At 42.4% G+C, this 28,000-nt stretch overlaps 2 protein-coding genes across 2 annotated transcripts; one reads left to right on the top strand and one right to left on the bottom strand.

Moving 5' to 3' along the window:
* Positions 1-301: 301 nt before the first annotated feature.
* On the bottom strand, positions 302-18,178 carry RAB14 (RAB14, member RAS oncogene family). The gene is made up of 8 exons (XM_072882773.1): positions 17,976-18,178; positions 8,960-9,018; positions 7,557-7,610; positions 5,857-6,034; positions 4,638-4,704; positions 3,657-3,744; positions 3,302-3,332; positions 302-2,423 (listed from the first exon to the last, which is right to left on the bottom strand). The coding sequence occupies exons 2-8, from the start codon at positions 9,009-9,011 to the stop codon at positions 2,246-2,248; spliced, it is 648 nt and encodes a 215-aa protein (XP_072738874.1). The 5' UTR covers positions 9,012-9,018; positions 17,976-18,178; the 3' UTR covers positions 302-2,245.
* On the top strand, positions 18,161-23,995 carry LOC140661126 (uncharacterized). The gene is made up of 2 exons (XM_072882772.1): positions 18,161-18,752; positions 22,016-23,995. Exons 1-2 carry the CDS (start codon positions 18,165-18,167, stop codon positions 22,142-22,144), a joined length of 717 nt encoding a protein of 238 aa, XP_072738873.1. The 5' UTR covers positions 18,161-18,164; the 3' UTR covers positions 22,145-23,995.
* The last annotated feature ends 4,005 nt before the right edge of the window (positions 23,996-28,000 follow it).

Here is a 28,000-nt window from a genome sequence, read left to right as displayed (position 1 = left end):
CCACCACTTAAGGTCCACATAAAGGTTAAACACCAGCAGTTAACACCCAAATACCATCACTACAAGGAGTCCTTGCATAATCTCAGGTAGCACTCGCATTCCTCTTCCACCAGTTTAAGGGGATGCGTTTCTGGAGAAGCAAAGGCCTGGTGGCAGGCAAGCAGAAGCACCCGCGTGGCAGCCCTGCAAGGCAGCTGCTGTAGTGGGTGGAAAACAGCCTCAGACGTCTGGAGTGAGAACAGCTCCAAGGACCGAGCCCCCTCAGCACTCACCCCAGAGGCAGGCAAATCACACAAGCCAGTGTAGTTTATCTAGATACAGGTACTTTATTTACAAATATTTAGATTAATAGCATTGTTACATCAAATGAGGAGTACAGCAGTCTGAACAAATCCTTTCTGTGACAGAAACAATAAGACCTGCTGTAACTTACTCCGGGAGTACAGGTATTGCACCTCAACAAGCTGTAGTCATTAGAACATTTACTTCACATCAGCAGCAGGTCGTGGTCCCTGGGCAAACCCTTTGTGGTGCAACCTCCGTTTAAGCAGGATGCGTTAGCTGTAGATCTTGAACATACCCATCTACTTAAGAATATTAGTTAAAAAAAGGACTAACCAGACAAAACAAAGGGACAGCGCACAAGTTACCCAAATCCTATTGTCTGCACATTCCAGTTTTGGCTTTTATTTAACATTGACTGTACAATACTCTGGTACCACTGTTTACTTACAAGTCTGAACATTGTCTAGTTTTAGTGTCTAGAGAGGGATTTTAAGACTACTTTGTATTTTAAACCCTGCAGTAAGACTGAAGTCGGACATTTGATCACAGTTAAGCACTTATCCCCCTTCCATTTTTAAACCATATGTGATGTTTTCCAAGTGAAGCTTCATGTGAAATACAGCAGTACTGCATGTTGAGCCACACAGTCCAGCCTGACCCCACAGTAAACCCATGTGCAGCTCAGTAACCTCCACCCAAAATCTCCCCTCCACACAAGCACTACAGGTTGTGTCGCCCCGTGAGGGATGTACTTGAAAGCTTGATGAAAAAGCCCAAGTCTTAAAAGAAACCCTCACACAGGACTGTCAAAAAATACAAGAGTAGTTAAAAAATCCCTAGAGAGCACACGCATTGTTCTGACTGTCCAGTTCAGCCTCCAACCATTCAAAAAGTTACAGGTATAAAAGCGTAAGATGTGCAAGAGAACCAGCCTTCGTATACGATGCAAGGCAGGTGATGAAGCCCAATAATGCAAAATGCTTACAGAAGAGAAAAGCAGGTTAGCACACTGCTGATTGCACGGAACAGGATTAATAAAATGGCGTAGGTATACCACAGTGCAAAGATGAGAGACAGATTCCACTAGTGTTAGTTTCTGCATCGGGATTAGAGTTCCCCCAGCACAATGTCCACTGTCGACACAAGGAGTTAAGCCTATGTTGGTGAGCTGCAGCCACATCTATTTCGGTACTAATGGGGCGGTGTGGTCACACATAGGTCATACTGTACAAACGGGCATCTTCTTATATACTGTTCTAATGCCAGTCATCGTTTTCTTCATTAAAATCATATACACAGGATGTATTTAACTGTTAGCTCAGTTCCTTCAAATTTTATACATATTTACGTTCTGTTAACAAAGGTAAAGGATAAAAGTGGCAAAAAAATATGACTTAAAGCTACAAGCACAAGAACGAATGGATTGTTTCCCTGTGCAAGTTGCACGCTCCTGCGCCAGCCCACCCCTACCCCCAGGACACACCACGGGGAATCCTTTCCACAAAAGCACATAGTTACAGAGCCCCTTGCTACCCTCAGAAGTCATTTCACAGCAAAAACTCATCCTTTACTATGGACAGCTCTAAACAGTTGGAGGTGGGGAAGAAAGGCCAAAGAACCATAAAATTAAACCGTACAAGACAAAGCCCTGCGAAAGTGTAAAATCATGAGTCCAGCATCAGTGCTCGGTTTAAATTATGTATCGGTGACACTATCACAAGGACAATCAAGGAAAAATAAAACTTCTAGATTTACCATGCAGGAGAGGTTTTATTACTCTACTTGCCTTTGATAACCTGATTACATCTAAAGTTGTTTAGCAGTTTAGTACTGTGTTAAACTTGTCTCAGAGTTTTAATTAAACCCAATAAGATGTACAGAAGACAGGGAAGCAGTCAAAAGCACCGCTTCCAACAGACAGAGGTGAAGGGTCAGAAATGGAGCCATGGAACAGAGGTCACTAGCAGCCACAGCCTTCTCTCTGGGGCTGGGGTTCACTGGTTAGTCGCCCCCCCTGCGGAGCTGACGGTTTGTGCTGTACACCCGATTCTGCAGCATTCAGATCCAGGCTTCCGTCTTGGATGTTCTGGTAGATTTTCTTGGCAGCCTCCAGGAAGGCATCCTCAACGTTCTCTCCACTATGAAGAGAGCAGCAGGCGTTATTTAGGTTACACCTCAAAGCAATGCAGGTTATGGAGGCAGCTGGCGAGAGACCCTTGCTGGGATTTGACAGGTCACTGAGTATAAGCAGTTGCTACCCTGCCCTCTTACATGCAAGAAGAGCTTACAGTGCTTAAAGACATCTCACCGAGTTTGATAACCTATCCTTGGGACAGCCCTTGACAGGGCAATTCACTCCCTAGCCATTAAACCTATTAGGGCTAGCCAGGAATAAAAAATACACACCGAGTAGCAAAAACAAGCTAAGGCATTGAGCCACATGCACAGAGCAGTTTTGAAAGAGGCTGAAAGACAGGGGAGCTACTATTAATCAAAACCTTTTCGTTAAAAGGTTCCATGAAGACAGGCGCCAGTTGGAACCACATTTACTGGTGTCACTGGGGGTCTGGTCCCTTGCGTTCCAACAGGCTCCCCAGCCAACCACAAGTACAGTGCGGCGATTCCTCTCAGGGACCAAAGGGACTGGCTGTTCACTACCGAACTTGCTTACAGGTCAAAACATCCGAGGGAAGGAATGTCTAATTGGGAACCACTCTTACCCACATGTACAGATTCTACACTCAAATGACGTCCTAAAACCAAATCAGTTCACCAGAATTCAACAAGTCTTCGCCTGAAATGTACCAAGAGGTCTCATTTCCAAGTCACCTTCAGGTCAAAGCTGACATGATTGAAACCGCTACACATACCTTACCCTCTAAGGGAACTCAAAACCACTGCTTTTTTCACTTGTAAAACCTTACTATGCCTGAACCCTATTGGCTGTAGTCATAACCAATATATTCCTCTTAAACAGACCACATTTGAATTGTTGTTCTAGACAAAAGTAACTTACGTTTTTGCACTTGCTTCAAGGAACAATAAACCTGTTCAGAAACAGAGGTTTAACAGTCAATCATAATATACTTCAAATAGCCCTAATTCAGTCACATCAAGACCTTCAGATCAATAGTGCAAGACTATTTTAGTACTAAACAGTATTTTTTTACTAAGTTAAGGCATCAGTACACAAGCTGCATTTCTAGAACTAAGCACAGTTAAGTTAAGCCAGACTATCTGAGGCACAGCAGAAGTTTGTACATATAATTAACATTACTTTGGAAGCGCAAGCTTGCAGCTATCAATGCCGAGGATTCACTTTAACATCCCTATCTTGTAGGAAATGTAACAGCTCAAGAAAAAACACACACCATTTTCTTCAGCAAATTGTTTGGCTTCTTCATATGTAACATCCCTCTGTGCTTCCAGATCTGCTTTATTTCCTATGAGGATTATCACCTAGTTCAGAAGAGAGAAAATTAGTCTGGGAAAGAGCTTATTATCCTTTTCACTACCATGCTCTTTATTAAAAAGATGAAAAAAAAAAGGAAATATGCAGAAAAGTTTAACTGCAAAACCCATGCATCTTCAGGAAAACACTCCTTTAGCAGTGCACCCTCCGTAAAGTCAGGAACAGCATCTCCAGCTGTCACTTTCAAATGCTTTAGGCTGTCTCATGAGATAAGGTCCTAAAAGGCAGTAGTCCTACTCTTTATTCGAGAAGTTTTACTTCTTGTATTTGTGTAATCATCTGCTAATCCAGCCAGAATCTTTAAGTTTTCTTTCATCACAGCAGAGTCTTCCCATGAGCTTGGTGCTAAAGTATTTTAGGGGCATTCAGAAAAAGACTGACAGACAACAGTTTTGTGGTATGGTCAAAGAGACATAGACGAACCTTCTGCCCCCATCCCTCCAGAAGACCTGGTCAGCTTTTGCTGAAGATCCAATTTATATTCCCATCTAAGGTGAGATAGCATTCACCTCATTCCTACCACAAAGCAAGAAGAAGTAGTAACAAAAGTTAAGGTTTGTTCAGAGTTAATCACAATTTTATCTCCAACTGCTGCAAACAGGCTCCTGAGAGGTGAGTAGCACAACAAGACTTTTTGCAGGAAAGCAGTGGTTTCCTGCACAGGAGCCTACGCTCTTCCTCCAGCTGCAGTAAGGGAAGAGAGTCACTGGTATACTGCAAAACGGGGACATCAGGATAACTCGGAGCTAAGCAGCTGGGAAAACACAGGCAGCTTATTTAAGAGAACACTGCTACCACTGCAGATGCTTTGGCCAAAGCCTTCCATCTCTTGCTTAGAGACAAGCAATCTTGCTTTCAAGCCAAATAAAGTCCAACTTACAGTATTTGGATTGGTGAGGTTCCTTGCATCTGTCAGCCAGCTGCTTAAGTGATTATACGTACTTCTTCTGCAAAGAATCAAGCGAGTACAGTTTTAGATACAGTATTTTAAAAAATACTGTAAGTGCCAACAGCATAGTCAGCATCCATTAAACACACTAACATCTGTCATCCCTGTTCTTCTCCCCAGCCTCAAGACAAAGCAGCCAGCCAGCATGTTATTTGGCCTCAGACCAAGATTTCAACAACTTTAAACCCACAGAGCAACTCATACAACACAGGTGGAAAGAGACCAATTCACACTCTAGGATGTGGTAGCTTTGCTGTCTTCACAAGGACAACATTTGTATCATTTCGTAAAGAACACATTAAAGGATTTCCTGTCAAATACTCTTACAGAACACCGTACGGTAGAACAGCACTTTGGTAACAAACAGTGCATAAGACAATTTATGTTTTACTCAAGATTTAAGCAAACAGGAGATATACCTATATATGCAGAAAAAAAAGAGGTGCTTAAAGAACATCAAGAACAGCCCCAGTGGAAGATGGGAGACATGTGAAAGCAAAAGTATTTTGTGTTGCACATCTGATTAGTTATTCTTTTAGCAGCATCTTTAATTTTCACCTATAAAAGGAAGACAGGATAGCTTCTATGCAGTCTTGTTTTGTTGGAGGACTAGCCTGTGAAGAGGCCCAGAAGTCAGACTTCTCCAATGCTCTCATCTATACAGAGTTCGTTCAGCACGTTTACATAGCCCACTGCAACAGAGGTAATAGTCTGTCCTGTGCCTACTCTAAGAATATTCCTGCCAGGTAAGCAGCAGTATCCATTGCCTCCCAGGAAGAGAAAAATCCACATACCGAAGAGCAGATTTTAAGGACAAAGCCAGTTCTTTAAGCAACTTCAAGACAGGCAGTCAAGGCCTGAAATGGCAAGACCCTCAGGTCTGTCAGCAGTGAAGTCTTCCAAGAGAAGCAGCTCACATAATTCCCTATGTTTCATTTTCAGCTCTTTAAATACTTAAAGCATTTAGACAAAGAAGTGTGGTAAGCTTCACACAACAGGATACAAATCCATCCGTCCAGAGACAAAAGTCCTTTAAATCTAAGTCAAGGGGACAGACAGACAAGACAGTACATACAAGGCTGTGGTATCCAATCAGGTTGTCAAGCACACAGAGCTACGCTACAAGATGCACCAGTCCACAGCACCTTACCTGGTAATGTCGTAGACCATGAGAGCTCCTGCTGCTCCTCTGTAGTAGCTTCGTGTGACAGCCCTGAATCTCTCTTGCCCTGCTGTATCCCAAATCTGTAGTTTAATTTTTTGGCCACTAACTTCAATTATTCTTGTGCCAAATTCAACACCAATTGTGTGGGGACAGTCCGCCATAACTGTCATGAAAAATAAAAGCAAAGATCAGATCTTTCTAGTACAAGATCTCCTTGCTACAAAGATATTACTATCACCAGTTTTCAGTTATCTTTAACAGATTTTCAGTCTCTAAGAAAGCATTTTTACAGCTACAGTACCCAAACTGCATCACTTAACCAGAAACAAAGTTAAGTATTTCCTCAACTGTTGTTATTTTTAAGAGCAGTTATAAAATTCCTTGCCTTCTCTGATGCATGTACACTGATGCTGTTTGGCCATATATATCAGAAGGTATCAAGTCAGTTGATTCTCAGTCTATCCTTGCAGAAACAGTTAACTATTTTAGTGCAGTAGGAAAAGATAACTTTTAGGGAATTACCAAGATACAGGTAGAAGTCAGTAACACAGCTTCAAAAGCAAGTATCCAAGTTGTTTCAGACAGGGTACTAGCATGACTGTCCACAGGAAAAAGCCAGTTTCATAAGTAGCTATCAACACAGCAAATCAAAACCAAAAAGGCATCTTTTAGTTATAAGCAGCTCATCTTTAAGAAAGATCAAGAAAATACAGAAAGGATGAGCACCTATTCAAGCTATCTACAGTTAGTGACAGTCTTGTAGTAGAGGTGTTTGGCGTGTTAGTTTGTTCAGTTGTACTGCTTCAGCTTAACACTGACAGACTAAGAACAAGACACATCCTCATCAAGAATTTGCCCGTATGCAAAGCAGTATTTAAACAATTGGCTGATACTGGATTTTGATTAAAAGCAACAGTTAAAAAATAATATTTCTACTAAAACACAGGAATATTTTAAACTGTAGCTCCAACCCACTTATTGCCACATCTTGAGTAGCACACGGTAAAGACTAACTTTGTACTAACATAAATACCTACAGACTTATCCATTGAGTGTGAGCTACATGGAAAGTTGTAAGAGCTAATAGCCACTGCAAACTCCGATGCAACACACATTAAGAAGAACTGAAGCTAATTCTTAATTAGTCATGATAGCGTACATGAAAAAACGTTACAGTTGAGAGACTGCAGTAAGCTTTAAACACCATCACACAGGGCAGTCCCGGTGTCATGAGTCACAGCAGCTACAGAGAATGACAGTACTAAAGTCTGCAGACAAAGAGTCAAAGAAAAAAGAATCCTTTTTTTCCTTTTGAAGTGCTTAAAAGCACTAAAAAACTCCAACTGCTTGTGTTCAAGCTACACCAATCCTGAAAACATGCATATTTCAGGCAAGAAATTTCACTTTGTTCTGTATCAAAATCCCCTGGAAAAGCTGTAAAACCAGACATGGTCTTCCCACTCATCACAGGTAGGACTGACTGAAGCAGCAGTTTTGCCATTACTACATCAACATTTTGTTCCTACATCTGCAGGAGTCAAAACAAAAATCTGGCCAAGTACCATTCAAACCCATCCAGATTAAGACAGACACCACATCAAGCTCATGCATGATAGAAGCAAAAAGGCAGGAAAGAGGGATGAAGCATACCAGTTAGAATAAATATCATTAATTGAAATACTCACACTTCTTTTCTGTAAATTGATGAAGCAAACAGGACTTTCCTACACCCATGTCCCCTGTTACAGAAAGAATAGTTAAGGCTGACACCACATCATTGTTGCAACAAGCACATTTTCTTCATCCCACATAACAAATGGTACAGAGACAGGCAACCATTCCTTTCTCAGGTCTAGTGGGCAATGTTCTATACCTAGCTACAGTCCTTAAATTTATCAACTTTTGCACTATAGTTTTGGTAACAGGTACAGGGTTGCAAGCAAAGGTGAAGCAGAAAACTCAAAAGAGAAGTCAAGCCATATTACTGATTTTACAAGTGTATTTCACAAGGTTATGAGAAGCAGACCTGTAAGAGACTGAAATAAAATACACCTTTTGAGTGTTTGTCCTGCTCCTGTCTTACTTGCAATTACTGTCAAGGACATCAAAAATACTGACAACCAACCAGAACACACCAAGAAATTGCTTCACTTCCACTGATCCACTTACACAATGCCAATAGTGAGAAATAGCAAGATCTTTTAAGAACCAGCTTTTCCACAGGCTGAGGCTGTCACAGCAGCCTGACTTACACACCATTACAATAAGATTGCAGATCACTTATATCTACACAAGATCATTAAGAATTAAACAATTAACAGCAAGACCAGTTCTTCCAGGATAGTAATAAATGCAATCAAGTCCCGGACTCTAAGCAGCTAGGGATGCTGCAGCTAAAAGCAACATTTAAATACAAAAATATAGCTTGACAGAGGTTTAAGCCTGTCTAAAGCAATGGATTCTAATTAGTACTTCTGTCTTCAACATAGATTCTAAAACCTTTGAGACTAATGATGCAGAGGCAGTCGAAGTGCTATAGCAAACCTGAACCAATGCAACATCCCAGTTGTGGCAATTAAAGTTTTTCCCATTTCTAATGGATTTAGTATTTTTTCTAAATATAAACTTGATTTAGGGAGAAAGGGACCACATGCACATGTTTTTAGAATGCCCTTTTTTCTAGGGCTGTGCAGAAGACTAAGCATTATGGCCCTAACAGTGAAGATGTTCAAGAATACTGAAGTATATATGTCAAGAAGAAGAGTTATTTTTAACAGTAACTCAGCAATAAAGTGAACTCAGAGGCACTGGTACCTCCCCTCACTCCCAGTTCACCTGCCACAATCACACAGCTCTCATTCTGGGGCACACAAAGGCATTTGCCTTTATATTGTCAGCTCCTAAAGCTTCAGAGCAAGCACGGCGATCTGTAAGGGACTGAGGTCGGACAAGTAACTATTGAAAGAATCACAATTATACAGCAAGTAGCACGCACAGAAGTCAACAATAGTACAGCCACAGGGTTTGCAGGTAGGCTGTCATGCATATACACATTGACATAAACAGGTATGTGCCCAGTGATACTTACCAATAATGATGTACTTAAAGATGTAGGAATAGTTGTAAGGTGCAGTTGCCATTGTGGCACTAAAACAAAAAACAGAACACATCAGAACTGCTACTTGTTCACCAAACTCAACCCAATTCATGCAATTTACTTCATAGAAGGAAACAAAACCCCCTTCCTCTCCCCCCACCTATCCTTTCATCCACAGTTCAAGTTTCTGTGTACTTCCCCACAGTCACTGAATTAGTGCCAGAGACATTCAGCAAAACTCCCATATCATTTGCTCTGAACCCCTGTCAGTAAGGCCTCTAAGTACAAACATGCTCTGCATAGTATTGATACTCATTCAATTTTATACAGAAAGACTTAAGCTGTTGAAAAGCTCCAGTAGCTTCTTGCTTTGTACAGAGTCAGAGTGGACCAGCACTCGCTAGCCAAATAGCCGATACATGAACTGAAAATAAAATCTGACTCCAAGAGAAAAATCTGAAGAGGTTTAACAAAACCAGCAATTTGGAACTATTACCTCACACTTTTGAGACTTGCAACAGGAACAAAAGAAACAGTGCAGCTTGCATCAAACAGCTAAGAATTACTTAAAAAGACAGCACAAGAATGCTGTAGTAGCCATAACTGGGGTCAGGACTGCTTGCTACATGCCCATGTTAGAAAAGCGGTACAAGCCACAAATCAGATGTTCAGGAAGTTAGTTAACATCTCTGTGGCTTTGTCAGCATAGTAGTATTACAGCAAGGTTTAGCAGTTTCTTTTTTTTTTTTTTTTTCATTTTCTTAAATATACCTCACTGATCTGGTAAGATCTACTCACTAATCTATGGTCTATAGTGGATTTAAGTGACAGTCAAAATTAGATTGGGGTAAGTACTTCCAATATTCCAGAGTTTTCCTATGCTTTCCTAGATGTAGGAGGAATTAGAACTGGCTTCAGCTGTGTAAACCTGCAAGAGGTAATAGCTGACTTACTAACACGTCAGTTAACCAGGATTACAAGTCTATACAGCCCAGATATTGCCAGTTAACATAAATGATGCAAAATGCCTGCTTTTAAAACCTGTCCCAGATTTTAAGTTAAACTAGATATAGTGTGATCAGTTAAGCAAGTGGAAAATTTCTACTAGGAATTCACCATTTCCTTTCCCGCTCCTGCACGGCAGATAGCCAGCCATTAGAAAAACATGGTATTTTTTATAAAGAACATCGCTTTAGCCTAGAAAGATTTTCATTCAGTCATGTGTCATCCATATGACAAACTAAACCAGTACTGTAAAGAAATAAAAAATGCAGGAAAACTTACAAGCCTGTAACCTTTCCAAAAGCAAATTATTGTTTCCTCAACCACAGTTAACCCATAACAGTGAACTGTAGTCATAAGAAAGAAGGTGACTGTCAACAAATCTCATTCACAGTACACAGCCAACAGCCACCGCTTCACACAGCGGAGTTTTAAAGCAAACGCTCTTATCTAGACCTTGGACGGGGAACAACTCCAACAGGCAGTTAAGAAGGGTTTACTGTGTGCCAGGCGCTGATCTGCACCTTGCCTTTCCTTCATGCTTGGCTTGTGATATGGAAACTCTCAAGTCCTTCTATCCCAAGCAGTATGCAAAGCATCTATGCTACGTCCTATATATATATATACACACACACACACAGTTCTATTAAACCAAGTTTAATCCAAGATAGTAAACAAAAGACAATTTTGGACAGTAATTCTTGTATGTGTTGGCAAGATAGAATTCCACACCAAGCGCTGCACAGGTTCCAAGAACAGTAATTTCAATCAAGGAAATTTTAGAGGAAACTCTTCTGCCATAGTAGAGGGAAATCTCACGCAGCCATCCCACACCACCTTTGTCCTCCTCAGTCTCTGGCAAATAACCGCTCCGTGGACAGACTACTTCTTAACGCTGTACTGGGCAAGAATTCACATCCACGACTGAAAAATGCACTGCCCTTTACCAAACAAGCCAACAACATTACTGCCTTATTTCCTGGAAGTGGAAGATTCCAGAGTTATAGTATCAGCTTCAATACGCGCACAGATTATTTTCAACATCAGCAAATAAAGACAAGTAACTGCTCCATATAGAGTTCAAAATTAATGTGTCATTGTGGAAACATCCAATACTTCAAATTTTCTGAACACATCTTCACACATTATGTTCTTCCTCTTCTCCAGGATGTCCCAATAGCAGTAACATTCAAACTGAGCATCTTCCAATCCGATCCACTTGTTCTTACAGGATACTTAGCTTGCCACTTCCTTTCTAAGTAAAGCTAGGAGGACTATATCCATGGCTCAATTCAGTTTGATAGCAGACAAGGTTAAACTGCAGGATTACGGGGTATGTAAGTGGAAGTACTAAAAAAAGCTTGAAAAGGCCAGTTTATATGTGCAAGTACTTCGGAGAATCACATGAACTGTACTATTTTCCACAGAAAGCAGGTGGGTGCTACAGCCACAACAGAGAAAGGCAAAGACACTGAGAGCACTAATATGCATCTAGTTTGAAAGATCTATGGTGCGTTCTGAGGATGGTAGTATCTAGTAACTTATTTTTTTTTTTTTTTAAAAAACAGTGTATATTCAGCATTGTAAACTCCCAGATAGGGAACCACTCATGTGGCTATGAAATCTGTCCTGCAGAGACCTAGGTGACCCTCTCTTCCTTCACAATACTAGCTGGCTAAGGAATGCCAAGTACTCAGAAATACTCAAAAGAAGTTACACGTTTCTGAGCACATGACTTTACAATAGTCCTGTATATAACAAGTGAGGGGAACACATCTTACTATCCAAGCTTGTAAGCAGCATCACTGGAAGGTGAGGAAAACTTTTTTTTTAAAGAATGGACAAACTGGGAACTCTGTGCAGGCTATATCACAAACTGAATTTGAAATGAGTCTCTTAACTACAATCTTTACTGCTAAATAAACATCTCTGTTTATTTGACAGACTGTTTTTGCTTGCTAAGATATGTCAATTTTCATTACACTCTTTAAGTAAAGAAGTCTATGCTATTTCAATCTAAAAGAAACTGTCACTGCTTTGCAACATATGCATAAAAATCAGTTTCCATTTCAAAGTGAAAGTGAGAAAACCATGTTAAAGGAGAAGCCGCTGCCCAAGCATTCACACACCATTCAGGGAGTCGCACACACACCACCCAAAATTTTAACTGCTAGGCCCCGAGTCCCTTTGCAGAGGGCAGCTCTGTTGAGCCGACGGGTGCCCCTTTTCGACTCCTCGCTTGCACAAACGCTTACTCCTCGGGCGCTTCCTCTCCCCTCTGGCTCAACCCGAGGTTTCCCAAAGCAGAGTCTCTGATACGATATGCCAGACGAATTTCTGGAGTGGTACAGCGGTGAAAACAGCTCGAGCTGGGTGCCTCCAGAGAGGGACTCCCAACAAAGAAATCCCTGGGCAATTATACCCTTACAAGCTAAGTTTCCCTCTCCTCATGAGATGGTTTGGACCAATCGTAATATTGGGGGGTCTGCGGTCTTCCCATTCTTCACTGGGCCCTTTCATTGCCTCTAGGCGGGCCGTTTCTTCTCTTATCTCTAAGGTTGTAGCTTCTGCTAAGGTTGAAGCTTCCTTACCTTTCTGGTTTGCACTGGTTTTGGCGGCTTTCCTTCATGTGGCTAAGTAAAAGTTCAGTGTACGGTCGGTGAATCTGGGTGAAAGTTCACAGCTTGCAGCCTAAGGCTTCGACAAGCCTTGCTACTAGTGGTCTGTACTGGATCCCATTTGGGCTAGAAAGTGACTACTACAACACCCAAATTCTGCGCTTGGCAATAAAGTCTGCTAAGAAACGGGTGGGAAGGGAGGACTAACTTCAAGCCACGCCTCATTGTTAAAACTTCACCCTCACTCTTACAATGACATTAGGCCCCTAATGAGGTGAGAGATACCACACCCCACTGTGTGCAGTCACACACTCTCCACAGCTTAAAGAAAAATATTATTAATAGCAATACCAATAGATAAATTCACTCATACAACATGTCTAGACCTTCTCTCAAGTCCTGGGGAGTTGCTGGAGAAGCTATTGTGTCTGATAGACATACGCACTGAAAGCTTGCAGAAACACAGATTTTAAGTTTAAACACAATTTCTGGAGTTAAACTGGAAAAAAAAAGGCGCAACACTTTGGTATTACATTTATTCCAAGGGTCACGTTATTCTGAAATACTCCAAATTATTACTAAAGGTCAGGAATCTCTTCTGCAGAAGAGATTACTTCTTTTAAAAAAAAAAAGAAGAACCAAATAACAAGCTTTTAAACACTCAAACTTCAATAAGGATAGGCAGGAATCCAAACTGTACTCAGATCTTGGAATAAAACCGATATTCCAGAAGGACTCTGTGCTGAAGGGGAAAAATAAATGCAACAAACTAAACACGGAAACCATGGCGAGAATTCAGCCTTAGAAAACTTACAATCTCAGCATTTACTACAGATGAAAGAAGGAAGTCTAGACAAGAAAAGTGCACAACAGGATTCAGTAAACACAGAAAATATTAGCTACATGTTAATGCAAGGGGTTAATATACATTGATAGCATCAGCCACCTGCAGAAACTGGAGTTCTACCTTTGCTTCACAGCCCTCTTCCAGACACTTGAATCTTAATCCCAACATGGGAGTTTCAGGTTTTCCTCTTGGGAGAGCAGGGGAGCAAGAACCACAGGACTGAGAAAGCTGCACATAAGTATATGCAACTTGCCTTCAGCCACTGCTGACATTATACAATATGACATCAACGTTCACCAACCATGAATTTACTGTTAACAGAAAGTAAAAGAAGCTTAGCCCGGAACCTTGGTCTACCCACCATCTTTCTTCCGGGAAAGCCTGCCAACTTAGAACAAGTTTTAGCTCCCTTTTCAGAGGTAACACTTCCCAGAGCTTAGAGCATTATTTCAGAATGGCAACTAGCCAGAGGATCATGCTTCACTATACACAGATTGCTGCTAGTTTCAAAGCCTGTACAATTAATTACTGTACTACAGTTAGGACTAGAAATTTTACAGTGAACAGTGTCACCATAATCCATTTTCCATATACGAACTTCTCCCTTAGAGGCTTCTTTTTATAAATAAAAAGTTAAAGATGACCTTAATGAGATACTAGTGACACCTACATTTCCTCCTCTAATCAACAAGCACTACACAGGTATTTTGTCATCTCACTGAAGCCTTATTTCAAGTATCAGCATACATCTGTACAAACTGAGATAAGGTTGTTCTAGGCGCATTGCTGTAACATTCTTTATCAGAGTAACATAACTGTAAATATTATATCCATACCAGCTTTTCCAAGACTCATGCAGTTCCTTCTAGCTCAACTCAAGGACATAGTCAATTTGAACTCTTCACTGGATATCACTTGCATAGAGAAATTTCATAGCTTTATGCTCAGCAAGAACCAGGTATGTTACGAGAAAAGACTAGAACCTGTATGCACAGGTTTTATTAGACACCGCATGTGGTTAATACCATCAGCTGTCCAATCCACACAGAGATGATACCTCTGAAAACCGCTATCAGCTTCAAACTCAGGACTGTCTAATTATTACAGGTTCCCCTTAAAAACATACCACTCTGCAGCCAGAGGACCACTGTTTAGTTAGTCTGAGGCAACAGGCACTTTGTATTTCGTCTGGCCATCCAGGTGTTCTTTCCGTCATTCCTCAAGGATATGCAACAGGAAGGGATCTCACAGTTGAAGTCCAGTTCCCTTCTATAAAAGGTAAGGCCATCATATCGTTCCTTTCATAAACTGAAACAACTTTTAAAGAGCTGTTAAGTTTTTTATTTGGAAGACAATATTAGTTGCATACAAGGGGAACTGTATGCAACCAATAATAACCATTATTTAGAACAGCTTCCAAATCTCTACACAAAATGAATAGGTAGTCATACTCTTTCCCAGGGCACAATCTTCCTTCTCTTTCTGCATATTTACTTAGATGTTAATTAACAGTGAACACTGAGAAGAGATCAATAAGGGGGAGGGAAGAACTGGGGAGAGGTAGAATTGTTTCAATTCATAATTGCACTCTTCCCCTGATGAAGACTTTTGTCAAGCACACAAAACAACACAGTCTAACTGGTACCTTACTTTAGAAGGCTGCTAGAAATACAGTCTGTAATTGCTTCAATTGTGGTCTTCTGTAAAATCACACCATACTGGAAGGTAGTAACAGTTTTGTTACCAATTAATACACCCAAGCGGTGAATTCCCTTAAGTCTGTTGTCCATAGCAAGCTATGAGGTCTATCAGAATTAAATTTCATTGTGGTTCTATTACTTCCACACACCAAGGACATTTAGGTCTTCCTAAACATAAACATCTTTGCCCTCTTTAAGATGATGGCTCCACAGTCTCCCTGGTCTGTTTATTTATTTATTTTTGCACGCTTGTCTTTAAAAAGCCCTCTTCCAAGACTGATCCCAGAGAAGTCTCATTAGCAGCCTGCCAGCAGCCCAGTACTTTCTCTCTCACATCTACCTGACAACATTACTTGTGGCTGGCCAGTTCCTCACTCATTCTTCAGCTCTTCTAGAGTCATCCTCTCTAGCTCTCCCCATTTGGATTTCATTAAAGCATCCAATTAGCACAAGACAGTAAATTTGGCTGAACTGATCCCTGATCAGACAGCAACCCAGCAAGCTTCTTATGACCTGCTGTTTAAGATCACTTTGCATTTCCTTATTATTTCCATGTCCAGTTATTCTTTCTCGGAACGCACACGAGGCCAGCATGCTACTGGGCTCAGACTAAGAAGCTTGCAGCTGTGCAGAGCCCTGTTTCAAGCTGTTCTTGAAGAAATGCATTTGCTATATTCTTTAATCATGTAAAACACCTTAACTCAGCCTGAGGCCTAGTAAGTATTTCTAAAGACTTCACAGGCCTTCACTTCTCTTCCTGTATGAAAACTTTGACTTTATTTATTTTTAAATCAAGGCTATGTATCATACTATCTTCACTTTTTGATTTTCCTCAACAGCTATCCAGTCATACACATATTGTGTTAGTTATCCTTTCAATGGTTTCACATCCTGCTCCATCAAGTTCCTCCATTTTGTTTCCTAAACCTCCTGCATTTAGCTGCACACACCTCATTTCTTACTAACCACACCCTAGCACCATAGCTAAATTAAGTATTGCATACCTGTCCTCATCAGTAAGAGCACTTTCGCCAATGTCCATTCTCTCAGCCATAGTTGTTTATCCATTTGTATATCCTCATTTATCCTATTGTCCTCTTCCTATAAAAGAGCCTAACCCATAGAACACGTTGGCACTCATAGCAGGAGAAACAAGTTCCAGAGCTATCAGGTAAGTTTAGGGACAGTATATACAGAAACCAGAAGAGTTTTGTTGTCAGTCTAACAAATCAGAACAATGTGCAACTGTCTGGAGTCATCGCCTTGGAAAACACAAGAAGTCATAAACACATTTTAGAACAAAATTAAGTGAGGTCTACCTCCTTTGTTGTAGAAAGATACAGCAAAATGAGAAACAATCATAAGCAGGTCCCATTAGATGCAGAGGAGTAAGCAAGTAATTTTAAAAGATCTATTTACATTTTAAATCCTAGTATCTCCAGTATAACAGGTTTGTTTCAAACTGCTGTCCTTCACAGTTGCTTGGTTTTTTTGTTATTCATAAAATGGAAGAAGAAAATAGGAGCTTCTTTCTTCCACTCAGATTTATGACATTTTCAAATCCCTACAGGAAGCTAGCAAATTCCTTTTTCATCTGTATTAAACTGTGTGATATTTAGTTATTAAGTCCCCCAGGGGTGAGGTATTCTTCCCATTCCTGAGCAATGTCCAAGCACAAAAGGCCCTCAATCCAAACCATGATAGAAACCAATCCCAAAACCAATGCATTCCATACAATAATATCTGGCTACTGGAAGAGTCAGACTTCTGACTGGGGGTTTGAAATTATTTAGGATATAGACAACTTGAGTAAGTCTTGTTCAAAAGGGTACTTTCATCTCTGTGAAAAAATGTCACACAACAACATAGAACCACTCTGTTTCAGAAGCCTAGAAAGCAAAGTCCACATTAAATAGCCTCCAGAGCAATAGAGCCGTTGCCAGAGAGACCTCAATGCAGACAGACACCTTTTCCTGGCTTTACTACAACAATAATTCGGTACAATTTTAATTCAAGACCAAGCTATCCACAGATGTTATAGAAACCTTAAGAGCATACTGCAAGCAGGTGACAGACAACTAGGTGAAAGAACAGAACTTCATTCTTCTGTTCAGCCCAAATAAGTATTGACAAAAAAAACCCAGAGAACAAGTCTAGAACACTTTCATTGCTTTCTGGAATAGGAAGTGGCATTCCTCTCAGCCCTCATGAAAGTTGTTTTTTTGTCGAAGCTCATGACAGCACGGGTCAACGTAAGAATGAGAAGTACAGATAACACCACACATCGGCCACGTACACGGCATAATATATACATGCAGTAAACATCCTACGTGCAACCGCAACCATTAGTAGGGGACAGACATATACATACCGCATGTGTACGAGTACTTGATGGTGGCGTGTTACACGGGGAGTGTGCAGTGCAGAGGAGGGATGGGAGGCGGTGGCGATAAACAGTGCAGCAGCGGCCTAGCTCCTGCCCAGCCAGCCTCACCCTCCTCGGCCCCAGACGGACTAGCGGCCCCCTCCCCTTTCCGCCTGCCGCCGGGAGCGACGGCGGCCAGACCCGCCGAGGCCGGGAACCAGCCCGCACCGCCCGCAGAGGTGGGCAGCGGCACGCTGACGGGGAGCGCGGCCCCCACTAGGCCCCGGCTTCGTGCAGCAGCAGGAGGAAGTGCCGCCACCCGGGTCGGGTGGCGGCCGAGAGTCTGCCCCAGCCTGCCGGCGAGAGGGCGGCGCGCCCGCCCGAGTGTTGCCCGCCGGCGGCCGGGCACCGGCGCGGGGCCTAGTGCTCCAGGCCCGGCCGGGCGGAGCGGCGCCCCTCCCCAGCTCCTCCGTACCTGGGCTCGGGGAGCGGGTGGCTGTGCAGCGTGGCTCTGTCGGCGGCAGCCCGGTCCCCCCTGCGGGCACTGCAGCGTTCCGCTTCAGGCTGGGCAACGGCCAGGCCGGGTCTCCGCCTCTCTCCGGGGCTCCCTCAGGCTCGGCTCCGCTGGCTCCACTGCGCCCCCATCACCCCCCCCTTATCCAAGATGGCGGCGCCCCTCACACGGGGTTTCCCCTCCCACTCTCGACGGGCGCCGGGGCTGCACAAAGGTGGGCGCGAGAGGCTGCGCCGGAACCAATCGTGGAGGCCGCGCGCCAGAGTCGCCCCGCCTCCCTGCCGGCGTGCGGGGCGGGGCGGGGCGGGGCGGGGCGGGGCCGGGCCGGGCCGGGAAGGGAAGGAAAGGAAGGAAGCAAGCAAGCAAGCAAGCAAGCAAGCAAGCGCGCGAGGCGGCCACGCGTTCCCGCTCCCCGTGCCTGGGCGCGCGCCGAGGGGTGGGCGGGAAAGCGGCGGGGTGGGCGCGCGCGCGGTCCCTCAGGCGGCGCCTCCTCCGCGGGTGCCCGGAGCCCGGGCGGCCGCTCCCTCAGGGCGGCCCCGGGAAGGCGCCTCGGCCCGCAGCGCGGGGCGCTTCCCGGCTGAGGCCGGGGGCGGGGGACGCACGCGAGTGAACGCGTTAGCAAGTGAAGAAAATCTCGGCTTTCCCAGCTTTTCATGGTGGAAAAGAGAAGTGATCCGCCCGGAAGCCCCAGCCCGCCAGAAAATTGTACTGCCCCTTGGCCCTCGATGTTCCCGCTTCGTAAGTCACCACTGCAGCTGCCTCCGAATTGTTACAATTATCTTCCAATGTCTGTTTTTCGATAATCTCTAGAACCAAGAGCGTTAATAAAGACAAAGACTCCAAGATACTTCATACGCTGTCTAGAAAGATTACGTCCGTGATTCCTGCCCTGCCTCAGAATCCCTACAAAGCCAGTCTTGTTTGAAGAACAAAATCTCTCATTATTTCTGAGGCACCGTTATTTGTTCTGGGGAAGACACAAACAGGAGTAGCCTGGCAAGGTACAGGTACACAGGACATTTATGCTCCCGCATAGTCCAATATCCAAAATCTCTAAGGAACTGTAGAGAGCACTTTTTCTGTTTCCAGTTTCCAGTAAAATTAATATTATATCTTGTTTCTTTTACAATGTCCTGTGAAACGCTCTAACCAGTTTGTTAATTTTGGCTCTGATTTTTTGAAATAGGTTTTTAAACACTTGTGGCAGTGTTTAAAGACCTAAAAATGCAAGATGCTGCACAAATCTCAGCTCATGGAATTAAAAAAAAAAATTAAGTGGTTCAGGAGATGAAAAAAAATGTAATAGAAGTGACATTATGAAGGATTCTATGTATCTCCAATTCAATAAATTTACCCAGATTCCCAGCTCAACATACAAACTTTCATTACATGAACACAGAAATTATAGAAACATTTAATGAGTTCAGATGTTCAAAATTAAGAACGTATTAAGAAGTATTCTAGATTAATATTCAGATTTTCAGTTTTACATTGTGTTTAACCGAAACTTGGTTAAACTGAGATTGGTTCTTGGAAAGCTTTAGGACCTACAAACCTGTTAAAGGTAGTTACATCTCTATTTAAAGAGAAATTACTGCAAGAGCTGCTAGAGGGCGGCCACACAGCGTGTTTCCAGTGAATGATTTATGCTTTTGACAACCAACAGGACGCTTCGTCAGCTTTAGTGCCACAAAAGCAAAGAGCTTCAATTAAAGCAAGTGGAGGGATTCTACTTATTTTAGAATTAGTTAATTAGGGCTTAAGTGTAATTGAAAAGAGCTAATGGTTCTTCCTGCCCAAATACGTATTAGACATTGGGTCTAAATAATGTAATTTCCTTTCCTAACACATTGCTAGAGGACAATAAGGTTTTTATTTCAGTCCCACACATTATGGAAAGCATCGAATTCTGTTGTATATCAGTGTCCAAGATTCAAATTGCCCCTTCCCATAAGGCAGCATGCCACCTATATTAACATTCCTATGGAAATCTCTTTCCAGAATGGGCATCTTCCATCCCCATTACTATGACATTACTAATTCCATTGCCCTAGCGTAGCAATGGCCAGGGAATCCTCTGCCTTCTGCAGTGACTGCTTTCCATGAGTCACCCACCCCCCTAATTATTACTCAACCCCTACCAGGGAGGCACCGGATGCTGGACTCCATGTCATTGGGGCAGAAGCCTCTTACACAGGGTGAAAAACACAGATAAAAACCAACTATTTTATTTTTTTCACATCTACATAATAAATCAATCAATCAATCTCTGAGTAATAAAAAGCAAGGACTCGGTAGAAAGATATAAAATCTGCTAGCAATCTACTACACTTGTACGACTACTGTCAGTTATTGTCAGGGTCCTAACTTTTAAGCAACATAACTGTTTTCAAGTTTTGCAATACCTTATATGGAGTGACTTTTACTAGAAAAATAGGTCAAAACAAGTCAGCAAGAATGATTTCCACAAGAGGGAGTCTTTAAACGGAAAATGATCTGACTATTTTGACCCACTTACAGTCTGGTTTACTGTCTTTAAAAAAATTTTCAGTTCCCTTAAGCACTTGGCATTTCCACAAATATTATTCTATTAACACAGCCACTATAACATTTGCTTAATGGGTTTTAAAATCCAAAATTGTTAAAATATCACACAAAAATCTACTGACAACTTTTCTATTTATGGTTCAGTCTTGGCAGAGTTAGTCAAACGGTATGAGCTTTCCTGCTTTTACAAGATGGAACTCATGACAGGTAACCATCACTGTTACCTGTGACGCCCTGGAAGGGACGACAGACCGCACAGCCTGCGAAGGGCGTAAATAGCCGACGTGAGTGGCATCTTCTTTTCCAGTGAAAATTCCAAGCAGTCCCGGCCCTTTCACTCTGCAGGCATACATACTGCGGCTGGCTGCCCTACAGGGTGTAGTAACCCCACCACCCCCTTCAGAACTGCTTCCCCAGTACAGAAGCAGAACATTGCACCTCTTCAGTGACACTAACACGACAAGCACTTCTCCGCTCCAGTGGCCACAGATACACCTTCAGGATTACTCAACAATTCTCAAAATCACTTTAATGGTTGTGGAGAACATATTTTAATCCTGAACAGAAACGAAAAGCAGTTTTGGATTATAATTACTGTTATTTCTTATCTGCAACAAAGAAAATTAGAAGCTGTTACCTAACTGTGAGTAAGATGGGTTAATCTGAGACTCATATTTCTGTGATCTACTCCCAAAGGTATTTTGTATAAAACTGTCTTCATTTGTCAGATGAGGTAAAAGGCAATACAGATTTGCTTTAAAGGTTCTGGTTTGGAATAATTTTGTATGCTTTTTATCAAATATTCCTATAAAGTTTAAAGTACACAAAAGATTGTGTGCAAGACAGAAGATTGGGTAATGGCATCTATATTTCTTCTTTGATTCTTTTATTCTTGTGAGTGCTTGAAAGCCTGCAGCAGTTTTTCAACAACAGTTATTGAGAAAAGGCTGACTTCAGCCTATTCATTCTGAACATCTGGACAGAACCTAACAACAGTAATTAAAACCCACTAAATTGGTAACAATACCAAATTGCTAGAGATGGAATACTGCCTATCGTCCCACCCTTCTTTGTGGATTTCTGCTAGGTCAATACAGCCTGCTCTTGAAAAGCCTCTTCTACGTGTCTCTTTCTGAAGTCTCTGTCAAGAAAGAAGAGCATCCAAATTTTCTGGTCACATGAGCATTGCTCTTGGATTTATTTTTTTACCACAAACCCCAGGAAAAGTAAAGACTCAGAGTTAATACAGTTGATAGAAGGTTTGAGGATTCTGTTCTTTTCAAATAAATTACATACAATGATCTATAATATCTGCTTCCTTGTTTTAGAATGCATCTTTGTAAAATACTTTTTAAATAATGATTAAATTACATGTCAGCATTCATGAAGAACGTGGAATTGAATGGTACAGAAAGTTACAGTCATTTTTTATCCAAAACACTTTCTTTTTACAGAGGACAGCAGTAAGAAGGCTTGCTTTAACCACTCCACTTGGACAGAGACACCTCCAGGCTGGGAAGTTTTGGTCCTCACCCGATCTATTCAATCCTTGCCAAAGTCTGCTGTCAGCGACCTCAGCATGATCCTGCTACCCCCAAAGTCACCGGGGGCAAAATACAGCTCTCTCGATTCCTGGCACCAGGAAATGCAGACCGGAGGTGTATCACACAGCTTGCTTAGCACACCAAGACTGGAGAAGAGTCACCACACCTTTCTTCAGGCCTTTTTAACATAGCTTTCTTCATAGCTTTCAGGCCTTTTTAACATAGCTTTCTTCAGGCCTTTTTAACTCCTTTTTAACATAGCTCAGCCCAAGGACCAATGGACAATGAAAAATGAAGAAAGTGTGTTATAAGCTTTCAGAGCAGAAGGGGACTAATATCTGCTTTATAGCTGTTCCTAAGAGAAGTGACCCCTTCGCAACAAGCTGCTTTAAAATACTCTAAACAACCAATTTACTTTTGCAAGTCTCTTCTGCATTTCATGTCTGAACTGGTAAAAAATGTCAACACTGTATTATTTTAATCCTACAATAGGTTCCTTTCCTAGTATTGTTCCAGACACTCTCTGAAAACATAATGTTACTTCTTATATTTTCAAAATTCTCTACCTTTGATACAATAAAATGTACTGGATCTACCTATTACACTATAATTAATAGTTTTGCCAGTAATAGGTTTTAATATTATATAACTCCAAGTAAGTGCTTTCAAAACAAAACAAAACATAATCCTCACAACATTCCTATGAAGGGACGTGTTCTAATCCCCAAGCTACAAATACAAAACTGAAGATCAGTGTGATTGAGGGCCTTGCCCTAGGACACAAATACACCAAAAAGACAGAAATAGGAGCCAGGCATTCTGACTCCTAACTCCCTGTTCAAACCATGGCTATGGTCCCTCTTTGGTGGGGCTGTTGCTTTAAACAAATCATTGCCTCTCAGTCAAGTTTAGTTTCCTTGTTAAAATAGATTTTCACAAAGAAAACAGCAAAAAAAACCAAAGAACAGCATCACAATCATCTGTAACACTGTTCACACAAGAAGCTTGAGAAACTTCACGATGAAGGCCTTTTAACGCCCCTGTGAGGTGGTTAATTTACTCAGTTACTTTGCGGATCTATAGACCTACAATTCTTTCACAGCTCAAAGTGCACATGCACAGACGTAACGGCGAGGCTCCATTAAACTAGTGAGCATTTGTCTTTCTGTTGCAACCCAGAAATTTTCACGCACTCATCAGCATCTGAAAATATTAAGAGGTGACAACAACACAGAAATGCAGAAAACCGTGTAGGAAAATACATTTGAAAGCACAGAGGAGTCGGCCTCCCGCTGTTCTGTATGCATGGAAAAACTAGGGAACGTGCGTGGCAGACAAGCTCCGCAAGTTAGAATAAAAGCAAATGTCAAACAATTGGTCGCTAGTTCCTTATTTGCAGTCACAACAGCTGCTGTGAAGTCATAGCACAGGTACTCAATACTGCTATCACCAACACAAGCTTGCTTATCGTACAGGAAATATTACTTAATACAGTGCAGTAAAAGCCTTATTATAATAGAAATGATCCATGAAGTGCAGCTACAGAAAACAACCACTGCTGGCACTTACAGGGTGACATGGAAGCCGTAATTAGCAACAGTTAGGAAAATCTGTTACCCAGCAGCAACAATGACCAGATTGTCAGCATTTAAACCATCACATCACAAACACAGGCAATAAAAAGGTAGCTAAAGTACAGCATGTTTGTTCAGCCTTGGTTTGTCTGTCTTTCTTCCTCTGAACCCCAACTTTGGTTTTTGGCTTTGTTCAAGTTTATGTAGGCAAATACAGAAAGAAGAAGCATGGGATTTTTCAGGAACTATTTTGAAATATAATTCTGTGAGAGCTGATCACGTAACACTGGATTGGTCTGAAATGACTAATTGGTCTTTACTTGTATTTTGAGTTGCTAGGTTCTTCTTTCATAGCTTACCATTTCAGTTTTGTGGTGTCTGTAGAAATGTCTCTGTGGTCAATTTTTTTTTTAGTTCCTTCTTTATCTTTTTTTAGTTCCTTCATCTCTTGTAAAATAGGTAGCCCAAAATCATGTTTCCATTGACACTTCTACAGTCTCAAAGCTTCAAATTAAACTTATTAACAATAGAAGAAAATTTGGGCCAACAGTAATTCTGGTGTCAGTAGATGCAGATCGGCTGGATTCTGTTAATGTTGTATGTCATTGAAGGCAGAGAATGGAAGTACAAAATGGAAGTATACCCCTTTGCCTGCCTGCCTTTCGACACTACCTTTCAAGCATGGCTTTCAAGTACATAGAGCAGTGACTCGAGCTGACAGGGTCAGTGCTCAGCATGACTCCTTTTATCCAGACTAAAGATAAAGCTGAGCTGCATTGGCTTTATTTGACTTATTTTGGAGATCACATTTACACTCTGATGTCTGGTTCACTTCTCCTTCAGCTTAATCCTCAATGCTGCATACAAGCTTGTATGTGTCATTCAGCAAGTAGCTTATGTCTTAGCACCAAAAAAAAATTGTTACAGCAATAGAACTATCTGCAAAATACCAGCATCAGCCTTTCAAAGACACGCAAGTTGTGTGGTTTTCCTGGTTGATATGACAACATACCCATAGACCAAAACTTAAAAGTGGTGAAAGAATGTGTGCGTCAATCGTCTTTCACAAATCAAGAAATACCTTTAGATATTTGTGCACAATTTCACGGTATTTTCTTGTTGAAGGATGATTACATAGTGCAGAACGTAAGGCTGGCGCAGCACAACAGTTTGCCTCAAAAAGTTTCCGCCCTTCTCGTTCACAGTGAATCCTGAGGCTCTTCCTGACATCAACAGACTATCTTGATTCTGCTTTACATATGGATGTGATTCCACGTCCCATTCTCTCTGTAGTGAGAGAGGTTTCTTCCTGAAAAGCAACTATATCTCAACTGTTTCGGCACGCCAAGCTCACTTTTTTATATGGTCAACAACACAGCTGTAGCTGCATTTCCAGTTGAATAGGTTTGCTGTGGTAACTGGGACCTAAAATTTCCATGGAAACATTATAATTTTAACAACACTTTTTTAAAAAATAAATAAATAAATTGAACACAGTGTTTTTAAAAGTTTGAATCATTTTACATTAATTATATTTGACTGAGAGTTAAGAATTTTTCATTTAGCTGCGTAACAATTATGTTATAAATGCAATTCATATTATGCATTATAATATGTCTCTATTTTTAATTAAGAACAGAATTAAACATTTACATTTGGAATGAAAACACATTTTGAAGGAGCAGAATTTCCCATTGTTATTAGCTCTAATGAGGAGCCAGTCCCTTTGTAGCTCTAAATAGTACCTTTGCTTGACATGAACGTGATGCAGAACATCAAGTAGATAATTTAAGTTATGAAAACAGAATCCGTGTGACTGTGCAACAGCGTTAGTACCTCTTTGTAATGTACGTTCCTCATTTAATGAAAGGCTTACTATTGTCCTGGTTATGCACAGTTCTACCAGATGGTAGAATCAAAATGGCAGGTCGTTTTTAGCCCTTCTAAAATATTCTGGATAATAATGTTCTCATAAAACAAAAGGTTAACAGCAATCTTCTTCAGTTACAGCGATGACAAAGGAGAAGTATTGACCACGGGCTTTTATCATTAACCATGTCATTGTTATATTTCCATGCAATTCCAGCAGCAACTGAAGGCATTGTTGATGGCATAGAAACTGTTTTTGTAAAAACCCATACCAGGGTGGCACTGTCTCGGTACAATGCTTCTCTCAAGAACACAAGACAGTTCTCTGATTACATGATGTAGAAAGAGAAAGAAAAACAACAGCCGTCTGTGGCCTGCCTGCCTGTCTCAGATTTGCCACCGCTCACTTGTAGCATCTAGGAAAAACTACATAAAAAATGCAAGAAGTTAGAAATTTCAGTTGTTTCTGAGCAATGTTGAAAATATATTACTAGCTCTCAGATGTGTTACCACACACAATGTTCCACAAAAGATGGTTGATAGTAAATTGATTTGAAGGATCATGTTCCTTTCTAGAGCTTCAACACAACCATGGGAGGAATGAATCTGCTCTGTATGATGTATACCAAGGCCATGAGCCATAAAGTGGCTTTGTGTGTGTGCTGTTATAACTCATCTGCTGCTGATAGACTTTGGCAATTAAACCTGATGTTAAATTTCTCAGGAGCTTAAATGGGTTATCTAATCAATAATTATAACTTCTGTTACCCACGGCATCACAATTTGTCCACCAGATTCATATACCCACTATGCCCAGGGGCACTCGCTCTCACAAAGAAGATTATTCTGGGGTACATTGTAGCTAGCAAATATCAAGTACTGTCTCCCCATGTCTCAGGGCCAGAAAGACATCTCTATATACGCACATACGTATCTGGGCACCCATATACACCGTATCTTAGACAACTGGCGAGAGGGAGTGGGTTTCTATAAATAGGTGACAGGAAGGAAGCGGTCGCTGGCCTCCAAGGCAATCGCCAGAGCTGGCCCCAGCAGTGCTGCTGGCCCTCCCTCCCATGCGTGCGGACAGCAGGGATCGTAGCCTACGCACATACGCTAAAGCCTCCCAGCACACATGACTGGTTTATTATGACATTAAACCACTGTATCGTAGAATGATGTTTGATGAACAACTGTCTACTCTATAAGGAGACTGTACTACAAGTTTCTTGTATGTGTGCTTTTGTATGGACATCCCAATACTTGGATGAAAGTATATAAAAACGAACAAGAAAACTCATACAACAAATTAACTCATTAAAACAATATCTGGAATTGAAGAGGTGGGAAGATGTGGCAGAAGCAAACCCATTTAGAAGAACTTAAGAGTAATATATCAAGCAATAGGAAAATACTTGCCAGTTAGTGCAAAGTTTTCCACACCACGAGCAAAAACTCAGCTAAACAGAAAAAACAACCCATCTGACTTGGATGTATTTCATGGGACAGGGATAAAGCCAGGAAAAAACCAGTAACATCCAGAGAAGAGCACAAACCTCAGCATATCTTAACACACTCAAGCGAAAGGTATGAAAGAAGTGTGGAGGATGAGTTGGGCAGAGAGGCTGTGGACATCTGGAGCTGGAGAGGGGTGCACCGGAGTTCAGAGACAAGCTGCTTATCATCCTGCAAGAGCCCTGCAAAGAGGCATTGACCCTGTGTGCGCTACAACCCAAATACCACAGACACGGCTTCACGCGGCTCTGCAGGAGCCTCCTGCAATGTGAAAGCCATGGCCTCACAGTGCTTACTTTGCCTTCATCTCCTGCTTTGTCACCCACTTTTGGGTGGAGAATCAAGTCTTCCAGCACCACTGCCTTGCCGTAGGGCAACACAGCCGCCGAGCCTCCCATGGTACTGAAATGAAGGGCTGCTTTGTTCGGCAGGCTCAACGCATGCCTTGTTCCTTTGGGAGCAGAGGGGAGGCACAGGGCGGCCTGGAGGGAGATGAGAAGAGGCGTATGGGAGCACCAAGCTTTTCCCAGATTTGCCGGTGGCCGTTGTCCCGTCCAGGCCCAGGGATGGCACGCCTTGTCGCCCCTGCCTCGCGGCGATGCGCCGATGGGGCTGCCTGCCGTGTGTGAGAAGGGGAGTGAAGGAACAACCTCTCCCTCCAGCCACCCCGGCCCGGAGTCCGGCTCCGGCGGGGAGGCCCAAGAGTTGGGGGCTCCGCGGCGGCGGGCACACCTCGGCGCAGGCCGTAGGGCAGGGGAGGCCGGGCCGCGCGGCGGGCTGAGGTAACGCGCGTGGAACAAAACGGTGGCCGAGCGGCTGGGCAGGCTGAGGCTCGCACCGGCGCTGGGGAGATCACGGGCGGTACCGGCCCCGTTTCTGGCTTCCCCGCCGCGGGCGGCCCCGTCCCCAGGGCCGGGCCGGGACACCCCGCGCGGGC

The sequence above is a fragment of the Ciconia boyciana genome, chromosome 18 (assembly GCF_034638445.1).
Source record: "Ciconia boyciana chromosome 18, ASM3463844v1, whole genome shotgun sequence".
Classification (NCBI taxonomy): domain Eukaryota; kingdom Metazoa; phylum Chordata; class Aves; order Ciconiiformes; family Ciconiidae; genus Ciconia; species Ciconia boyciana.
Note: the sequence above shows the minus strand (reverse complement) of the source record. Positions and strands in the feature narration are given on the sequence as shown.